General features: G+C 45.4%; 1 protein-coding gene across 1 annotated transcript in view; it reads right to left on the bottom strand.

The window, feature by feature from the left end:
* The window catches only part of LOC141984298 (uncharacterized), a 31069-nt gene extending 10713 nt beyond the window's left edge, over positions 1-20356 (bottom strand). Inside the window, exons 1-2 of the mRNA XM_074947231.1 lie at positions 19951-20356; positions 19042-19371 (exon numbers count right to left, since the gene is read on the bottom strand). Of these exons, the coding sequence (XP_074803332.1) occupies positions 19042-19371; positions 19951-20356 (736 nt within the window). The remainder of the gene's footprint in view (positions 1-19041; positions 19372-19950) is intronic.
* Between the last annotated feature and the right edge of the window lie 1668 nt (positions 20357-22024).

Raw genomic sequence — 22024 nt, forward strand, 5'->3', positions numbered from 1 at the left:
CAGCCAGGGCTTTGTCAAGCCTGACCTTAAAAACTTCTAAGGAAGGAGATTCTACCACCTCCCTAGGTAACACATTCCAGTGTTTCACCACCCTCTTGGTGAAAAAGTTTTTCCTAATATCCAACCTAAACCTCCCCCACTGCAACTTGAGACCATTACGCCTTGTCCTGTCCTCTTCTACCACTGAGAATAGTCTAGAACCATCCTCTCTGGAACCACCTCTCAGGTAGTTGAAAGTAGCTATCAAATCCCCCCTCATTCTTCTCTTCTGCAGACTAAACAATCCCAGTTCCCTCAGCCTCTCCTCATAAGTCATGTGTTCCAGAACCCTAATCATTTTTGTTGCCCTTCGCTGGACTCTCTCCAATTTATCCACATCCTTCTTGTAGTGTGGGGCCCAAAACTGGACACAGTACTCCAGATGAGGCCTCACCAATGTCGAATAGAGGGGAACGATCACGTCCCTCGATCTGCTCGCTATGCCCCTACTTATACATCCCAAAATGCCATTGGCCTTCTTGGCAACAAGGGCACACTGCTGACTCATATCCAGCTTCTCGTCCACTGTCACCCCTAGGTCCTTTTCTGCAGAACTGCTGCCTAGCCATTCGGTCCCTAGTCTGTAGCTGTGCATTGGGTTCTTCCGTCCTAAGTGCAGGACTCTGCACTTATTCTTATTGAACCTCATCAGGTTTCTTTTGGCCCAATCCTCCAATTTGTCTCGGGCCCTCTGTATCCTATCCCTACCCTCCAGCGTATCTACCACTCCTCCTAGTTTAGTATCATCCGCAAATTTGCTGAGGGTGCAATCCACACCATCCTCCAGATCATTTATGAAGATATTGAACAAAACCGGCCCCAGGACCAACCCCTGGGACACTCCACTTGACACCGGCTGCCAACTAGACATGGAGCCATTGATCACTACCCGTTGAGCCCGACAATCTAGCCAACTTTCTACCCACCTTATAGTGCATTCATCCAGCCCATACTTCTTTAACTTGCTGACAAGAATACTGTGGGAGACCGTGTCAAAAGCTTTGCTAAAGTCAAGAAACAATACATCCACTGCTTTCCCTTCATCCACAGAACCAGTAATCTCATCATAGAAGGCGATTAGATTAGTCAGGCATGACCTTCCCTTGGTGAATCCATGCTGACTGTTCCTGATCACTTTCCTCTCATGTAAGTGCTTCAGGATTGATTCTTTGAGGACCTGCTCCATGATTTTTCCGGGGACTGAGGTGAGGCTGACTGGCCTGTAGTTCCCAGGATCCTCCTTCTTCCCTTTTTTAAACATTGGCACTACATTAGCCTTTTTCCAGTCATCCGGGACTTCCCCCGTTCGCCACGAATTTTCAAAGATAATGGCCAATGGCTCTGCAATCACAGCCGCCAATTCCTTTAGCACTCTCGGATGCAACTCGTCCGGCCCCATGGACTTGTGCACGTCCAGCTTTTCTAAATAGTCCCTAACCACCTCTTTCTCCACTGAGGGCTGGCCACCTACTCCCCATGCTGTGTTGCCCAGCGCAGCAGTCTGGGAGCTGACCTTGTTCGTGAAGACAGAGGTAAAAAAAGCATTGAGTACATTAGCTTTTTCCACATCCTCTGTCACTAGGTTGCCTCCCTCATTCAGTAAGGGGCCCACACTTTCCTTGGCTTTCTTCTTTTTGCCAACATACCTGAAGAACCCTTCTTGTTACTCTTGACATCTCTTGCTAGCTGCAGCTCCAGGTGCGATTTGGCCCTCCTGATTTCATTCCTACATGCCCGAGCAATATTTTTATACTCATCCCTGGTCATATGTCCAACCTTCCACTTCTTGTAAGCTTCTTTTTTACGTTTAAGATCCGCTAGGATTTCACTGTTAATCCAAGCTGGTCACCTGCCATATTTACTATTCTTTCGACTCATCGGGATGGTTTGTCCCTGTAACCTCAATAGGGATTCCTTGAAATACAGCCAGCTCTCCTGGACTCCTCTCACCTTCATGTTAGTCCCCCAGGGGATCCTACCCATCCGTTCCCTGAGGGAGTCGAAGTCTGCTTTCCTGAAGTCCAGGGTCCGTATCCTGCTGCTTACCTTTCTTCCCTGTGTCAGGATCCTGAACTCAACCAACTTATGGTCACTGCCCCCCAGATTCCCATCCACTTTTGCTTCCCCCACTAATTCTTCCCTGTTTGTGAGCAGCAGGTCAAGAAAAGCTCCTCCCCTAGTTGGCTCCTCTAGCACTTGCACCAGGAAATTGTCCCCTACGCTTTCCAAAAACTTCCTGGATTGTCTATGCACCACTGTATTGCTCTCCCAGCAGATATCAGGAAAATTAAAGTCACCCATGAGAACCAGGGCGTGCGATCTAGTAGCTTCTGCGAGTTGCCGGAAGAAAGCCTCATCCACCTCATCCCCCTGGTCCGGTGGTCTGTAGCAGACTCCCACCACTACATCACTCTTGTTGCTCACACTTCTAAACTTAATCCATAGACAGGTTTTTCTGCAGTTTCGTACCAGAGCTCTGAGCATTCATACTGCTCCCTTACATACAGTGCTACTCCCCCACCTTTTCTGCCCTGCCTGTCCTTCCTGAACAGTTTATAACCATCCATGACAGTTCTCCAGTCATGTGAGTTATCCCACCAAGTCTCTGTTATTCCAATCACGTCATAATTCCTTGACATCACCAGGACCTCCAGTTCTCCCTGCTTGTTTCCAAGGCTTTGTGCATTCATATATAAGCACTTGAGATAACCTGCTGATTGCCCCTCATTCTCAGTATGAGGCAGGAGCCCTCCCCTCACAGATGTTCCTGCCTGTGTTTCCTCCCGGTATCCCGCTTTCCCACTTACCTCAGGGCTTTGGTCTCCTTCCCCCGGTGAACCTAGTTTAAAGCCCTCCTTACTAGGTTAGCCAGCCTGCTCGCAAAGATGCTCTTCCCTCTCTTCGTAAGGTGGAGCCCGTCTCTGCCCAGCACTCCTCCTTCATGGAACACCATCCCATGGTCAAAGAATCCAAAGCCTTCTCTCTGACACCACCTGCGTAGCCATTCATTGACTTCCACGATTCGACGATCCCTGCCCTGGCCTTTTCCTTCCACGGGGAGGATGGACGAGAACACCACTTGCGCCTCAAACTCCTTTATCCTTCTTCCCAGAGCCACGTAGTCCGCAGTGATCCGCTCAAGGTCATTCTTGGCAGTATCATTGGTGCCCACGTGGAGAAGCAGGAAGGGGTAGCGATCCGAGGGCTTGATGAGTCTCGGCAGTCTCTCCGTCACATCGCGAATCTTAGCCCCTGGCAAGGAGCAGACTTCTCGGTTTTCCCGGTCAGGGCGGCAGATAGATGACTCAGTCCCCCGGAGGAGAGAGTCCCCGACCACCACCACCCGCCTCCTTCTCTTGGGAGTGGTGGTCGTGGAACCCCCAACCTCAGGACATCGCATCTCATGCCTTCCAACCAGCGGAGTCTCCTTCTGCTTTCTCCCCCCAGACGTATCATCTGGTCCACTCTCCGCAATGGTACCTGTGGAGAGAACATGAAAGCGGTTAGTTACCTGTGTCTGCGTTGTTGGAACCCGGACATTCCCCTTCTTCTTCTGGAGGTCACATGTTGCCAAGCTTCTTCACTGGCCTCTTGGCTCCACTGTGCAACCTGCTCTAAATCTTTAGAGCTTTGTGCCCGTAGAAGCATATCCTGACTTTTGTCCAGAAAATCCTCAGATTCTTGTATGCAACGCAGGGTCGTTATCTGTTGCTCCAGACCTTCAATCTTCTCTTCCAATATGGAGACCAGCTTGCACTTTGTACAGACAAAGTCGCTTCTGTCCTGTGGAAGAAAGACAAACATTGCACATCCAGTGCAGGTCACAACAGCTGAACTTCCCCCTTCCATATCACCTTCCTACTATGAGCTTCCTCAGAGAAGTTGGCAAGATGTAAGCTGGGCTCACTCCAGGCGAACTCCCAGGCAAACTCCTGCTGTGTGCTGCTCTGCTGTTCCCCGCTGCTCAGCTGGTTTGCCGCCGCTCAGCTGGTTCGCGAAGCTCTGGCTATTTTTAAACAGCCAGGCTCCCTGAAACAAACAAACAGACAGCCCCAATGCCCACCCCCTGCAGGCTACCAGCCAATCAGGCACTTGCTCAGCGTTCACACTGCCCTCCCAGCAAATACACACTCGGATACTTACTCAGCAAACACGCACTCGGATACTCACCAATCCCAGGCAAACTCCTGCTGTGCTGACAGCTTGTGCCACACACTCTCAAAAAAAAAAGGAGTACTTGTGGCACCTTAGAGACCAACAAATTTATTTGAGCATAAGCTTTCGTGAGCTACAGCTCACTTCATCGGATGCATACTCTCAAAGAAACTGCGGAACCACCTGATCAACATCCTCTACAGCAAACAGGGAAAGATTAAGAATGAGCTCTCAAAACTGGATACTCTCATAAAAAACCAACCTTCCACACTAACTTCCTCGTGGTTGGACTTCACAAAAACTAGATAAGCCATTTACAACACACACTTTGCTTCTCTACAATAGAAAAAGGACGCTAAACTATCTAAACTACTACATGCCACAAGGGGCCACAACAGTGGTTCCCTCAACCCACCCAGCAATATTGTTAATCTATCCAACTATACTCTTAGCCCAGCAGAAGAATCTGTCCTATCTCGGGGCCTCTCCTTCTGCCCCTCCACCCTCATGAACATGACACAGTTCTGTGGTGACCTAGAATCCTATTTTCGACGTCTCCGACTCAAGGAATATTTCCAACACACCTCTGAACAACATACTAACCCACAGAGACCTTCCTATCAACACAACAAAAAGAAGGATTCTGGGTGGACTCCTCCTGAAGGTTGAAACAACAGACTGGACTTCTACATAGAGTGCTTCCGCCAACGTGCAGGGGCTGAAATTGTGGAAAAGCAGCATTACTTGCCCCATAACCTCAGCCGTGCAGAACATAATGCCATCCACAGCCTCAGAAACAACTCTGACATCATAATCAAAAAGGCTGACAAAGGAGGTGCTGTAGTCATCATGAATAGGTCAGAATATGAACAAGAGGCTACTCGGCAGCTCTCCAACACCACTTTCTACAAGCCATTACCCTCTGATCCCACGGAGGGTTACCAAAAGAAACTACACCATCTGCTCAAGAAACTCCCTGAAAAAGCACAAGAACAAATCCACACACACACACCCCTCCCCCAGAACCCCGACCAGGGGTATTCTATCGGCTACCCAAGATCCATAAACGTGGAAATCCTGGATGCCCCATCATCTCAGGCATTGGCACTCTGAGAGCAGGATTGTCTGGCTTTGTAGACTCCCTCCTCAGGCCCTACGTTACCAGAACTCCCAGCTATCTTCAAGACACCACTGACTTCCTGAGGAAACTACAATCCATCTGTGAGCTTCCTGAAAACACCATCCTGGCCACCATGGATGTAGAAGCCCTCTACACCAACATTCCACACAAAGATGGACTACAAGCCGTCAGGAACAGTATCCCCGATAATGTCATGGCAAACCTGGTGGCTGAACTTTGTGACTTTGTCCTCACCCATAACTATTCCACATTTGGGGACTGTGTCCGCAAGGGCTGGGGGGAAGATACCAGTGAAAGGAGGACACTCAGGCCTAAGAATAGTAAACTATGCTTTATTGAAGGAAGAACTTACGCTCCAATCTGCGAGGGGAGCCCCTAGGATGCGCGGAGGGGCTGCAGGGGACTCTGCCTGTTCAGGACAGCTGACCAGGCAGGACTCCACAGGGGGGAGTCCTCTGCAGCAATATATTCTCCGCGCTTATCTCGGGGTTACATGGGATCAACAGCCGGTTACATTCTTACATGTATGATTTATGCTTATTACATAAACTGACTTGTTTACAGGCAAAAATATGCTGAGCTAGGCTACAATATCTCTTGGCAGGGTCTGTCGGACAAACTTCATGGAAACTGCCTGCATCCTCCGCCTACATCCAGTCACATACTCACTCCATCACTTAGCTCATCACCAATCTTCCGCAATCTTGCCCCTACAGGGACAATGTATACCTTCAAATCAGCGGCACTGCTATGGGTACCAGCATGGCCCCACAGTATGCCAACATTTTTATGGCTGACTTAGAACAACGCTTCCTCAGCTCTCATCCCCTAATGCCCCTACTCTACTTGCGCTACATTGATGGCATCTTCATTATCTGGACCCATGGAAAAGAAGTCCTTGAGGAATTCCATCATGATTTCAACAATTTCCATCCCACCATCAACCTCAGCCTGGACCAGTCCACACAAGAGATCCACATCCTGGACACTACAGTGCTAATAAGCGATGGTCACATAAACACCACCCTATACCGGAAACCTACTGACCGCTATTCCTACCTACATGCCTCCAGCTTTCATCCAGACCACACCACACGATCCTTTGTCTACAGCCAAGCTCTACAATACAACCGCATTTGCTCCAACCCCTCAGACAGAGAAAAACGCCTACAAGATCTCTATCAAGCGTTCTTACAACTACAATACCCACCTGCTGAAGTGAAGAAACAGATTGACAGAGCCAGAAGAGTACCCAGAAGTTACCTACTACAAGACAGGCCCAACAAAGAAAATAACAGAACGCCACTAGCCGTCACCTTCAGCCCCCAACTAAAACGTCTCCAACGCATCATCAAGGATCTACAACCTATCCTGAAGGACAACCCATCACTCTCACAGATCTTGGGAGACAGGCCAGTCCTTGCTTACAGACAGCCCCCCAACCTGAAGCAAATACTCACCAGCAACCACACGCCACACAACAAAAACACTAACTCAGGAACCGATCCTTGCAACAAAGCCCGATGCCAACTGTGTCCACATATCTATTCCGGGGACACCATCATAGGGCCTAATCACATCAGCCACACTATCAGAGGCTCGTTCACCTGCACATCCACCAATGTGATATATGCCATCATGTGCCAGCAATGCCCCTCTGCCATGTACATTGGCCAACCTGGACAGTCTCTACATAAAAGAATAAATGGACACAAATCAGACATCAAGAATGATAACATTCAAAAACCAGTCAGCGAACACTTCAGTCTCTTTGGTCACTCAATTACAGACCTAAAAGTGGCAATTCTTCAACAAAAAAACTTCAAAAACAGACTCCAACAAGAGACTGCTGAATTGGAATTAATTTGCAATTAATTGGATACAATTAACTTAGGCTTGAATAAAGACTGGGAGTAGATGTGTCATTACACAAAGTAAAACTATTTCCCCATGTTTATTCCCCCCCCCCCACACACTGTTCCTCACACATTCTTGTCAACTACTGGAAATGGCCCACCTTGATTATTACTACAAAAGGTTCCCCTCCACCCCCCACTCTCCTGCTGGTAATAGCTCACCTTACCTGACCACTCTTGTTACAGTGTATATGGTAACACCCTTGTTTCATGTTCTCTGTGTATATAAAATCTCTCCACTGTAGTTTCCACTACATGTATCTGATGAAGTGAGCTGTAGCTTGTTAGGATATAGATATTCAGGCCTGTCTGTAAAGGCCTGTACTTTAAGAATTTAGGTGTGGTCTTATCACTTGGCTAGTTAGAGGTATAAAAGAAAGAATCAAAATCACTGTCTGCCAGTGTAAGGGCCTTCTCTTACTGTGACAGTCTGAGGCCCTGTTCTTAGGCTAAGGCCTTTGGCTAAGTGACAGAGGCAGCCATAAGCTGGGAAGCGACCGGTCACATCCTCACATTCCAAAGTAGTCACATTGAAAGAAGGTGCTATTGGGCTGTTAGGAATACAATCCTGTCCTGATAGTGCCTATCACCTCCAGAGAAAGGGAAGTGCCTAGAAGATGTAAAAGGAAATTGAGGTTGATAGTTTTCTGTCTGGTAAGAACTCACTTATCAATAGACACAGCTGGGAAACTCTTATGTCTTCATAGATGTAGTTGTGAAATCCTCACTTCTGTATTGTTTTGTCATTATAGTTCCCACTTTGCTATTGTTTATTGGCATGGTCTCTGTCTGGTTCTGTGATTGTTTCTGTCTGCTGTATAATTAATTTTGCTGGGTGTAAACTAATTAAGGTGGTGGGATATAATTGGTTAGCTAATCATGTTACAATATGTTAGGATTGGTTAGTTAAATTTCAATAGAATGATTGGTTAAGGTATAGCTAAGAATATTACTATATAAATTAGGGGCAAACAGGAAGTAAGTGGGGATTCGAAAATAAGGAAAAAGGAACTTGTATTTAAGCTTGCTGGAAGTTCACCCAATAAACATCGAATTGTTTGCACCTTCGGACTTCGGATATTGTTGCTCTCTGTTCATGCGAGAAGGACCAGGGAAGTGGGAGAGTGAAGGAATAAGCTCTCTAACATAGCTCACGAAAGCTTATGCTCAAATAAATTTGTTAGTCTCTAAGGTGCCACAAGTACTCCTTTTCTACTTTCAGGAGCTATTTCCTAGCTACAAAAGCTGCAGCCACTGCTCCCACACAGAAGGCTGAATACACAGGATGGATAACAAATTTTGTATCCCACTTAATATTCCATGCCCTGAAAAGACCTGAAATGGACCTGCTTTCATTGTGAAAAATCCCAGTACACAGGGAAGGAACAATAGAAGAAACAGTGATACATCAACATCGTAAATTAAGCCAGCCTGCTCGTCTCTAGATTTCCACCATCACAACCACCTCTCAAACATACCCAGCTGTTGAAATACATTACTGTGGTTATATAATGAGAAGACTAATTAATATCATGAAATAATTTAAAAGAAAATAATGGTCCATTCCCCTCCCTTCCATTCACCCATTCAAAAATAGATTGTACATGTTTGAAAAGCACGTGGATATACATCAAATACAGTGTGAGTGATAGTGAAGAATGCTAAATGAATAACTGGCACTGGAGCTGGAAGACATACCAATAGCTTCTCTTTCTGGCCCCCTAGTGAGGACAGACTATGCTGGCCACTTCATATGTATGCAAGGTAGAAGACCACAGAGAAACTCCCATAGAAAGAGTAAAGATCCCAGGTAGTAACCAGACCCCAAGTCTTTAAAGGTATTGTGGGAGGTTAACACATTTATTTTGTCTAGCAGTTGAAGCTCAGTGGTTCCTTTGTATTGCAACACAGCTGCACAAAAGAAGAGACACTGACAAGTGCACTAACAGGCAAAGTGTTATTTGAAATTGCATAGGAGTAGGTAGGCAAACACAAAGGAGCTGATGAGCATTTTCCACCTAATATTTTTGGAAAGCACCACTAAGTTTCCATAAACTTTTCAAACTTTGAATTTCCTTGCATACAATCATGGACATAAGACCCTCTCTCCCATTGACTTCAGTGGTGGACGATCAGGCCGTAAAAGAATCAGACATGTTCACGCCTGAATGCCCTTGATCTACATTATGTGTATCCTATTTTGAATATTTTCCATACATTGTTTAATCCTTTTCAAATCATCCTATCATTCTGTTGCTGGGATAATAAATCTGTTGTATACATCAAAAATGCATATAAGTAGTAATTATATTCATTTTATGTGTATATGTTGTCCTGAGGGAGAAAGGGAAGTAGACTCTGTGAAACATTGGGCTTCTATGCTTTTTGGAACTGGCAAATATAATTATACTAGCATTTGGAAGCTGCTATGTCATCTATTGCAGGGAATGTAGTGATGAAGCTATCTGAATCTGCAACTGTTTTGCTCTGGAGCACCTCAGATGCTGGTGGGGCTCCCTCTATGCTGTCACGTGGCAGGAGGGCAATTGGGAGTGGGTAAGGGGTAGGCCAGGTGGAGTCAACCATTATGTTGACCACATGTCATAGGAGCTTCTGCAACCTCAAGTATGTAGCAGTCAATGGGGATTCCTCACCCCACTGCCTCCATGGATCTCGAAAATCCAACCCTCATGCCATAAAACTGCACTGAGCTTTATGTGGGCACAGTCCTGTGTCTAAACAGATTTCAGTGCTAGAATGGGCTTGTAACAAGAGAGTGATATGAATCGGCCTAGGAAAGGGAAACATGAGAAAGTAGTGGATGTTTTGTATTGTTCAAGAATTCATTGTCCCAAATTTACTCAAGTTCTATGACTCATTCATGATTGAAGAATTTTATCTACATAAATACCCAATTCTTATTGATTTTAGCAAAGCTCACTGAGTAATGAAATACTTAAAGCTTGCACAAAGAGGATAGTTAGAACTGCTGCCTTTAAACAATGCAACGTACAAAATATCACATTATAAAGAATATATTTTGTCTCAAAAGAAATTGTCATTTTTAGCTAGATTATACATCACATTAGGACATAAAGTTAGCATGAGTACATTATTACCATGCAGTTTATTAGGTGCAATCAACTGTACAAGCAGAAGGGACATCCTGATGAGAAGTCAGAAGTCTTGAGAAATTACTATCATTGTGCTTATAACTGAGGTCGTGCCTCCAGAGAGGCTTGGATTAATGATCTGTCACTTTCTGTAAACACACATTTCAAACCCCATGAACCCTCTACGACTGCATGAAAATTACATTAAATAGCGACTGCATTTAATGTTTGTTGGCATTATGGCTAAAAATACCAATGGGTTTGTTAAAAAAAAAACTGCCACTGAAATATTGACCTTTTTATGTAAAATATATAGCCTCTGTTAAATGGTTAATTTACTTTTGTCCAGAAAGAAAACATCAGTATAATATAAACTAACAAAAGCAATTAATAAGATGTTTCTTAATGGGAGATATGCTTGTAAAGTCATTATACATCCAAAGCTGTTACAATCCTTATTCTGCACTCAATCCAGCACACCATAAAGCCACACTGGTACTTTTTTTCATAGACTTCCCTGGATGCTGAACTGGGCCCCAGACCTTCCAAGAGATGTCCAAAATCCTCTTTGCAAACCACTTCCTGATTACATCATAATTCTCTGCTTTCGTTAAAGATACTGTGACCAAACATTACACGGAAGCACTGAGGTCCTGATTAAGCCGAGTATTTGAGCATGTGTTTAACATTTATATAAATGTTGGGTGGCAAATCTTGTAATCTGTTTATCAATAACCTAACTCAATGTAATCTATTTTTGGCACAGTCATGAAAATTTGGCCTTAATCTGTGTCAGTTTTCTCATCTGTAAAGTGGGGATATTAAAATCTACTCATCTTTTGAAGAGTTCTTTTAGATCTTTGTACAAAAAGCATTGTATTTAGAACTGATGGAAAATGGGCTATTTTTCCATGGAAAACTTAGAAATGAAAAAAAAAGGTTTGCAACTATGTTGTCCACAGAGATGTTCAATACCTCAGAGAAATATTAAAAACTAAAACATTCTGATTCAGAAATACTACTGTAGTGCATCATGGGAGTTACAGTTTTGCTGCCTCATGCTCCCATTCTTCTCTGGAGACCAAGCTCCCCGGTTGGACTACATCTTCCATGATGCACCATGGTCTTTCTTCATGATTAGGGGAGGCTATGATGGAATGCACCTCTGTATTCACACCCTACACACCTTTGTAATAATTTTTGTACAAAATATGTCTAGTATCATTTGAAATCGAATAACTTGCTGGTCAATATCATCATGATGAAATGTATATAGCAGCATTATATGTAAAGTTATGAATTCCCCCTGAATGTTGTTGGTGGCACATATTCACACCCACATAGTCTCTATTAGACAGAACTAGTCAAGCAGATCTAAAACAAAAGAGTGTGTGTGTTTACCTCGATTTACATATAAATACTAAACAAGCCCCTTGTGACAGCAAGAGGGAGACAAGGCAAATCTGCATTTTAGGAAATAATATGGAATCTCTTTCGCCACCCGATTCCTTGTCTCCATACTCACAGCAAGAATAAACTTTGTCTGGGGTAACCCTCAGGAAAATGCATTTTAAAGGGGGAGTGTACTATAAAAGTGAAGTGCAAAAACACCCCAAGGTATCTCTCCCTGTCCATCTCTCTCCTTTTCACCCAACAAGACAAAAGAAACAGCCGTTGAACTTCAGGGGCAGATCCTGGCCTGAGAATTTGGTCAGCGGTGTTAGAGGAAATGTGTGGTAAGGAATCTCACCTTGAACCAAGTCTAATTTGTTAAGTTTAGTACTAGAAAGCATTTTATCTTTATTTCTCTTGTAACCATTTCTGACTTTAATACCTTATACTTGTATTCACTTAAAAGCTATCTCCTTGTAATTCAATAAACTTGTTTTATGCTTCAGTTGAAACCAATCCAGTGTTGTGAACTGCCCGAGTAATTCCATTTAGGGTAGCAGACTGTTGTATATTGCTCTCCTTAGAGGGACAACAGACCAACTGTATCTGGACTGTCCAGGAGAGGGCTGGATAGTGCAGAACATGTTTTTTGGGGAAAATCCAGGACTGGGAGTGTGTTAGGGACACCCTGCAAGTAACCAAGGCTGCTGGAAACCAGAGTGTGGGTAGTGTTTGCTAACAGGCTACGGTGGTCAGAGTTGCTGGACCAGGGCTATGGCTATACACAGACACTCAGGGTGTGAACTGCATGCTGCTTGGCTGTTTGTGAGGAGCCCCAGTTGAGGAGCAGCAAAGCAGGTTGCAGGTCAGGGGGGACACAGCATTCATTGGTCTGGATTGCACCCTGGAATGTTATAGAGGCATTTGCATCATGGGAGTCCCTGGCGATGGTGCATCATGGGAGAGGTAGACCATCTGGGGACTCCAATTTAGAAAGGAGAATAAGGAGATGAGGAAATTGTTACCCAGGGAGCCCTTAGTGTCAACTGGCAGAAGGCATCTGAGGGTGCATAGGGGTTTACAGGGATCTCCTGTATATGATGTCTACATAATAAGATGGTGAAGGGTAGCACGGAGGTTCTCTACCAAAAGCCATTGACAGACTGGTCATCATAGTCAGTGCAATATGTATGTATGTATGGATAATATTTAAGAAGTGATAGATTTATACCAGAAATTGTGCTTAGAAATCCTTGAAGTTAAAGGCAAGTACCCAGGAGATGACAGGCCTTGGACAAATTCTGTTCAGGAAGGGAGTAGGAGACACTTATCTCTCTTTGTCTGGTCAGGTGTATATTATGCATTGTGTGTCTCACAGAGTAAGACTAGCTGCATGCAGAGCCAGATGCTGATTAAAATATTTCAAAGTCAATAAGAGAAAGAGGTCAAAAAGAAGAACAGTTAGCATGGGGTGGCCTGTTTATGAAAAAAGAACAGAGGACTGACCTGATGGATCTAAGGGGACCGAGTTATATTCTTGATCCTTCACTGAGGAGATGAACTGCCGGAATGTTATGTCTTACAAAAGAAGGATCACAGCCTACCTTGCTGGAAAATGCTGTGAAGACTCTGGGTGATCTAAACTTCATTAAACAGAAAACTGTCTTAAGTCCGGGCTCTAAATGGTATATTATGATTTTGTTACATGTAACAAATATTTCCAATACTTCTACCTACTTGCTATTACTTGAATCTCTGTTCTTCATTAAATATACTTATACTTGTTTTCTCTACAAACAAATTGAATGCTGTGAGTTGAGAGGAGCGGTGATCCTAAGGTGAAACTGGTAAGCTGATGTGTACGGCTCCTTTGGGAACAGTGCATCTGTGAATTCTGTGAGTGTCCAGCAGAACAAGACTGGACACTCCAAGGATGCTCAGAGGGTTTAGGAGTTGGAGTGTGCCTATCACTAACCTGCAAAGGGACAGCAGACCCTCTGAAAGCTGAGAGGGCTGTGCTTGTGAGCCCATGGCCAGTGGAGTCAGGGTTCCCCCGGCAGGCACAGACAAGGTTTCCCCATGCTGAGGGCAGGTTGTAGAAAGGTGCCTCACAACCTTGGGTACCCCTGGGAAGCATCCCAAAACAAAACTGTGATTCCCATGAGGCACCATAGCAGGATATCTGTATCTAAAATCTCTCTATTTTGGGAAATTTGGTTTTTTGACCCCTCTCCCCCCCCCCCCCCCCGCAAAAAAAGCATGCAAAAAGCTGTCACTTTTTGTGGAAACAAATCATTTAGGTGAAAACTCAAATTTCCAACAGCAAAACAGTTTTGATGGAATAATTTTGACCAGTCAAATTTAATTTTGACCAGAGAGTCCTAGTTATATTATGTTTAAAAACAGATTAAATTATTAATACCAGAAATGTGATATGTCACTGATAGGGGAACCTGGGGTAGAGATAACAAGGAGATGAGAACAGTAATGGCAGTGGAATCTGTTATGACTGATGACTAGGTTTCGAAGGATTCGATTTTTATTGGTAAATGTCAGCAAACATCAATTTCACTGTAAACACAAAATCCAACAAAAACATTGGAATTAAGAATCGTCAAAATTTATAGATAGGCAAAGTAAGAAAAATACTGCTTGAGAATTTTTTAGAGTTTGATTTAAGGATATTTACGTGGTATATTTTGACTTGTGATGTTGACAATTTGTGTTTTAATGGTTATAAAACTTTAACTTTTTGAATCTCACAATCTACTGTCTTTATTATCTGAACCCTGATATACTCTAATCCTCTCATAATTTCATGCAATGGTGAAAACTTAAAATAAATAAAAATCTTTAAAAAATGCTTAAAATAAATAATCTATATTAGCTGTCAAATTATTTTAAAAAATTGAATTCTACCAAACCTACTCACAACTCACCCCATCCATATCATAAAGCACAATATAGTGATTATGCATATGAAGCTTAAATGGTCATTTATGCTTCATATTACTAGCCAAAATGTTGTGTCTTGCACCCTTAATTTAATGATCCCCACTGAATACGTTCCCATCTGTAATCTAGCCAAAAATCAATATTCGCCACCAAAAATACTTTTAGCCTGCTAATGACAATAAAAAACAGTCTTACCTAACAGGTGAATAGACTATACCTAGTCAGTGATAATTAGATATATATATATATTTAGCACCTTGGATGCCTTTCACTCTACATTTACAGCGTACAGACTTCCTTGTCAGTTTGCAGCAATATTCCCTGCTGCACTGAAATGTGCTCAGAATAAACTGTAGCGGAATAGCAGTTTAGTTGTTTTTTTGAGTTGTTTGTGATTTTGCTGATGATGCTATACACTCCCTGCTCTCCTCGCTCTGAGGGTATGTCTACACTACGGAATAAGGTCGAATTTATAGAAGTCGGTTTTTTAGAAATTGGTTTTATATATTCGAGTGTGTGTGTCCCCACAGAAGTGCATTAAGTGCATTAACTCGGCGGAGTGCTTCCACAGTACCGAGGCTAGAGTCGACTTCCGGAGCGTTGCACTGTGGGTAGCTATCCCACAGTTCCCGCAGTCTCCGCTGCCCATTGGAATTCTGGGTTGAGATCCCAATGCCTGATGGGGCTGAAACATTGTCGCGGGTGGTTCTGGGTACATATCGTCAGTCCCCCCCTTCCCTCCCTCCCTCCGTGAAAGCAAGGGCAGACAATTGTTTCGCGCCTTTTTTCCTGAGTTACCTGTGCGGACGCCATACCACCGCAAGCATGGAGCCCGCTCAGGTAACCGTCACCGTATGTCTCCTGGGTGCTGGCAGACGCGGCACGGCATTGCTACACAGTAGCAGCAACCCATTGCCTTGTGGCAGCAGACGGTACAATACGACTGGTAGCCGTCCTCGTCATGTCCGAGGTACTCCTGGTCGCCTGTGTGAGGTCGATCAGGAGCGCCTGGGCAGACATGGGCGCAGGGACTAAATTTTTAGTGACTTGACCAGGTCATTCTCTTTAGTCCGGCAGTCAGTCCTATTGAACCGTCTTATGGTGAGCAGGCAGGCAATATGTCCTTCTGCACCGTCTGCTGCCAGCCAAAGATGTAAAAGATAGATGGAGTGGATCAAAACAAGAAATAGACCAGATTTGTTTTGTACTCATTTGCCTCCTCCCCTGTCTAGGGGAATCATTCCTCTAGGTCACACTGCAGTCACTCACAGAGAAGGTGCAGCGAGGTAGATCTAGCCATGTATCAATCAGAGGCCAGGCTAACCTCCTTGTTCCAATAAGAACAATAACTTAGGTGCACCATTTCTTATTGGAACCCTCCGTGAAGTCAACCCTGTAAGCCGTGTCCTCAGTCGCCCCTCCCTGCGTCAGAGCAACGGCAAACAATCGTGCATCTGAGTTGAGAGTGCTGTCCAGAGCAGCCCAATGGAGCACTCTGATTGGGCTAAAACATTGTCGCGGGTGGTTCTGGGTACATATTGTCCGGCCCCCATTCCCTCCCTCCCTCTGTGAAGGCAAGGGCAGACAATCGTTTCGCGCCTTTTTTCCTGAGTTACCTGTGCGGACGCCATACCACCGCAAGCATGGAGCCCGCTCAGGTAACCGTCACCGTATGTCTCCTGGGTGCTGGCAGACGCGGTACGGCATTGCTACACAGTAGCAGCAACCCATTCCCTTCTGGCAGCAGACGGTGCAGTATGACTGGTAGCCGTCCTCATCATGTCCGAGGTGCTCCTGGCCACGTCGGCTGGGAGCGCCTGGGCAGACATGGGCGCAGGGAGTAAATTTTTGGTGACTTGACCAGGTCATTCTCTTTAGTCCTGCAGTCAGTCGTATTGAACCGTCTAATGGTGAGCAGGCAGGCAATACGGATTGCTAGCAGTCATATTGTACCATCTTCTGCCGGGCAGGCAAGAGATGACGATGGCTAGCAATCGTATTGTACCATCTTCTGCCGGGCAGGCAAGAGATGACGATGGCTAGCAATCGTACTGTGCCATCTTCTGCCAGGCAGGCAAGAGATGAGGATGGCTAGCAGTCGTACTGTGCCATCTTCTGCCGAGCAGCCATGAGATGTGGATGGCTTGCAGTCCTTCTGCACCGTCTGCTGCCAGCCAAAGATGTAAAAGATAGATGGAGTGGATCAAAACAAGAAATAGACCAGATTTGTTTTGTACTCATTTGCCTCCTCCCCTGTCTAGGGGACTCATTCCTCTAGGTCACACTGCAGTCACTCACAGAGAAGGTGCTGCGAGGTAGATCTAGCCATGTATCAATCAGAGGCCAGGCTAACCTCCTTGTTCCAATAAGAACAATAACTTAGGTGCACCATTTCTTATTGGAACCCTCCGTGAAGTCCTGCCTGAACTACTCCTTGATGTAAAGCCACCCCTTTGTGGATTTTAGCCTCCTGAAGCCAACCCTGTAAGCCGTGTCGTCAGTCGCCCCTCCCTCCGTCAGAGCAACGGCAGACAATCATTCCGCGCCTTTTTTCTGTGCGGACGCCATACCAAGGCAAGCATGGAGTCCGCTCAGCTCACTTTGGCAATTAGGAGCACATTAAACACCACACGCATTATCCAGCAGTATATGCAGCACCAGAACCTGGCAAAGCGCTACCGGGCGAGGAGGCGACGTCAGCGCGGTCACGTGAGTGATCAGGACATGGACACAGATTTCTCTGAAAGCATGGGCCCTGCCAATGCATGCATAATGGTGCTAATGGGGCAGGTTCATGCTGTGGAACGCCGATTCTGGGCTCGGGAAACAAGCACAGACTGGTGGGACCGCATAGTGTTGCAGGTCTGGGACGATTCCCAGTGGCTGCGAAACTTTTGCATGCGTAAGGGCACTTTCATGGAACTTTGTGACTTGCTTTCCCCTGCCCTGAAGCGCATGAATACCAAGATGAGAGCAGCCCTCACAGTTGAGAAGCGAGTGGCGATAGCCCTGTGGAAGCTTGCAACGCCAGACAGCTACCGGTCAGTTGGGAATCAATTTGGAGTGGGCAAATCTACTGTGGGGGCTGCTGTGATGCAAGTAGCCCACGCAATCAAAGATCTGCTGATATCAAGGGTAGTGACCTTGGGAAATGTGCAGGTCATAGTGGATGGCTTTGCTGCAATGGGATTCCCTAACTGTGGTGGGGCCATAGACAGAACACATATCCCTATCTTGGCACCGGAGCACCAAGCCGGCGAGTACATAAACCGCAAGGGGTACTTTTCAATAGTGCTGCAAGCTCTGGTGGATCACAAGGGACGTTTCACCAACATCAACGTGGGATGGCCGGGAAAGGTACATGACGCTCGCATCTTCAGGAACTCTGGTCTGTTTCAAAAGCTTCAAGAAGGGACTTTATTCCCAGACCAGAAAATAACTGTTGGTGATGTTGAAATGCCTATATGTATCCTTGGGGACCCAGCCTACCCCTTAATGCCATGGCTCATGAAGCCGTACACAGGCAGCCTGGACAGCAGTCAGGAGCTGTTCAACTACAGGCTGAGCAAGTGCAGAATGGTGGTAGAATTTGCATTTGGACGTTTAAAGGCGCACTGGCGCAGTTTACTGACTCGCTTAGACCTCAGTGAAACCAATATTCCCACTGTTATTACTGCTTGCTGTGTGCTCCACAATATCTGTGAGAGTAAGGGGGAGATGTTTATGGCGGGATGGGAGGTTGAGGCAAATCGCCTGGCTGCTGGTTATGCGCAGCCAGACACCAGGGTGGTTAGAAGAGCACAGGAGGGTGCGGTACGCATCAGAGAGGCTTTGAAAACCAGTTTCATGACTGGCCAGGCTACGGTGTGAAAGTTCTGTTTGTTTCTCCTTGATGAAACCCCCCGCCCCTTGGTTCACTCTACTTCCCTGTAAGCTAACCACCCTCCCCTCCTCCCTTTGATCACCTCTTGCAGAGGCAATAAAGTCATTGTTGCTTCACATTCATGCATTCTTTATTCATTCATCACACAAATAGGGGGATGACTACCAAGGTAGCCCAGGAGGGGTGGTGGAGGAGGGAAGGAAAATGCCACACAGCACTTTAAAAGTTTACAACTTTAAAATTTATTGAATGACAGCCTTCTTTTTTTGGGGCAATCCTCTGTGGTGGAGTGGCTGGTTGGCCGGTGGCCACCCCACCGCGTTCTTGGGCATCTGCGTGTGGAGGCTATGGAACTTGGGGAGGAGGGCGGTTGGTTACACAGGGGCTGTAGTTGCAGTCTGTGCTCCAGCTGCCTTTGTTGCAGCTCAACCATACACTGGAGCATACTGGTTTGGTCCTCCAGCAGCCTCAGCATTGAATCCTGCCTCCTCTCATCACGCTGTCGCCACATTCGAGCTTCAGCCCTCTCTTCAGCCCGCCACTTACTCTCTTCAGCCCGCCACTTACTCTCTTCAGCCCACCACCTCTCCTCCTGGTCATTTTGTGCTTTCCTGCAGTCTGACATTATTTGCCTCCACGCATTCGTCTGTGCTCTGTCAGTGTGGGAGGACAGCATGAGCTCGGAGAACATTTCATCTCGAGTGCGTTTTTTTTTCTTTCTAATCTTCACTAGCCTCTGGGAAGGAGAAGATCCTGTGATCATTGAAACACATGCAGCTGGTGGAGAAAAGAAAAGGGACAGCGGTATTTAAAAAGACACATTTTATAAAACACTGGCTACACTCTTTCAGGGTAAACCTTGCTGTTAACATTACATACATAGCACATGTGCTTTCGTTACAAGGTCGCATTTTGCCTCCCCCCACCGCGTGGCTACCCCCTCAACCCTCCCCCCTCCCTGTGGCTAACAGCGGGGAACATTTCTGTTCAGCCGCAGGCAAACAGCCCAGCAGGAATGGGCTCCTCTGAGTGTCCCCTGAAGAAAAGCACCCTATTTCAACCAGGTGACCATGGATTATATCTCACTCTCCTGAGGATAACACACGAACGGATGTTGCTTGAACGCCAGCAAACATACACTGCAATGCTTTGTTGTACAATGATTCCCGAGTACGTGTTACTGGCCTGGAGTGGTATAGTGTCCTACCATGAAGGACGCAATAAGTCTGCCCTCCCCAGAAACCTTTTGCAAAGGCTTTGGGAGTATATCCAGGAGAGCCGCGAATGCCAGGGCAAAGTAATCCTTTCACATGCTTGCTTTTAAACCATGTATAGTATTTTAAAAGGTACACTCACTGGAGGTCCCTTCTCCGCCTGCTGGGTCCAGGAGGCAGCCTTGGGTGGGTTCAGGGGGTACTGGCTCCAGGTCCAGGGTGAGAAACAGTTCCTGGCTGTCGGGAAAACCGGTTTCTCCGCTTGCTTGCTGTGAGCTATCTACAACCTCGTCATCATCATCATCTTCTTCGTCCCCAAAACCTGCTTCCGTATTGCCTCCATCTCCATTGAAGGAGTCAAACAACACGGCTGGGGTAGTGGTGGCTGAACCCCCTAAAATGGCATGCAGCTCATCATAGAAGCGGCATGTTTGGGGCTCTGACCCGGAGCGGCCGTTCGCCTCTCTGGTTTTCTGGTAGGCTTGCCTCAGCTCCTTCAGTTTCACGCGGCACTGCTTCGGGTCCCTGTTATGGCCTCTGTCCTTCATGCCCTGGGAGATCTTGACAAAGGTTTTGGCATTTCGAAAACTGGAACGGAGTTCTGATAGCACGGATTCCTCTCCCCATACAGTGATCAGATCCCGTACCTCCCGTTCGGTCCATGCTGGAGCTCTTTTGCGATTCTGAGACTCCATCATGGTCACCTCTGCTGATGAGCTCTGCATGGTCACCTGCAGCTTGCCATGCTGGCCAAACAGGAAATGAGATTCAAAAGTTCGCGGTTCTTTTCCTGTCTACCTGGCCAGTGCATCTGAGTTGAGAGTGCTGTCCAGAGTGGTCAAAATGGAGCACTCTGGGATAGCTCCCGGAGGCCAATACCGTCGAATTGTGTCCACAGTACCCCAAATTCGACCCGGCAAGGCCGATTTAAGCGCTAATCCACTTGTCAGGGGTGGAGTAAGGAAATCGATTTTAAGAGCCCTTTAAGTCGAAATAAAGGGCTTCATCGTGTGGACGGGTGCAGGTTTACATCGATTTAATGCTGCTAAATTCGACCTAAAGTCCTAGTGTAGACCAGGGCTGAGACTCTGATACAATTGTCAGCCTAACTTCAGGCTCCTGCCTTTCTTTCTGTATGGGACTATGTTCTCAATGGGCCAACCCTGTAGCAGGGTCTTAAAAGTATGGTAAGCTGTGACAAGAGGCACAACATAGTTATTTTTAATATCATTAAGAGAAGTTAGTATTCTGCAATAGCAGACCAATTAAGGGATAAATCATTTATAAAACCCAGGTTTGGCTGGTATGCCAGGTGGAAAAATAGGTCTGACTGGTTAGGTATAGTCTCCAGTTAATCTAGAAGTAGTAATCAGTACAATAGCAGCACACAGCAATTGTGACAGGCAAGCAACAAACCAAAAGCAACTAAAACAAAAACAAACAAAAAAAGCAAACCTCACATTTACTCAGACCACCAGTGAAATCATCCAGAGGATGTCACATATAAGATAGGCTTGCAATATGCTGTAAATGGCATAAACATATTTGTTATTATATTGTCAACATTAAAAGTATATTTTAATAGTATAATGGTAAAATCAGGGCCTTTTAATAACACTTAAAATAGAATACATTATATCAACATAATATTTTTCATATTTTTAGAGCTATAGCTTGTATTTTATATGTGTGTGTATTTGGGTATACACATGCGCATTTTGATTTTTACTATATATATGGATGTCAAGGCTACATAAATAGCATATATATTATATATTAAATTCATGGGATCATAAAGATGTGTTATCCGGCACTTTATCAACTGGAAATTTCTATTAACCGGCATTTCTGGTATCTCACAATGCAAATCTTCAATCTATTAACCAGGAATAGTATACTGCCCAGGAGGTTATGCAATTGAACATTCTGGACTCTACTTTTATGCAAAAGAGGCAGAAGACAAATAAGCAAGCTGATATCAGGGATTTATTCAAAAAAGCAGCTTCCAGGGTGTGTCATAGGGTCGTTACAGATTCAGCCCAATCTCCTACACCTTCTACATCTACAGTGATAACTGATGTTGATAATGATGACCCTGAGATGTTGCAAGCTCCTGAAGTGCCTTGTGAATCATCAAAAAAGATTAAATTACGTTCAGTACAGTTTTAGTGTTAAATGTATTTTTAGTGATCTGGGTGTACGCTTTAATTGGGGAT

This window comes from Natator depressus, chromosome 3 (assembly GCF_965152275.1).
Source record: "Natator depressus isolate rNatDep1 chromosome 3, rNatDep2.hap1, whole genome shotgun sequence".
NCBI classification, from domain to species: Eukaryota; Metazoa; Chordata; order Testudines; family Cheloniidae; genus Natator; species Natator depressus.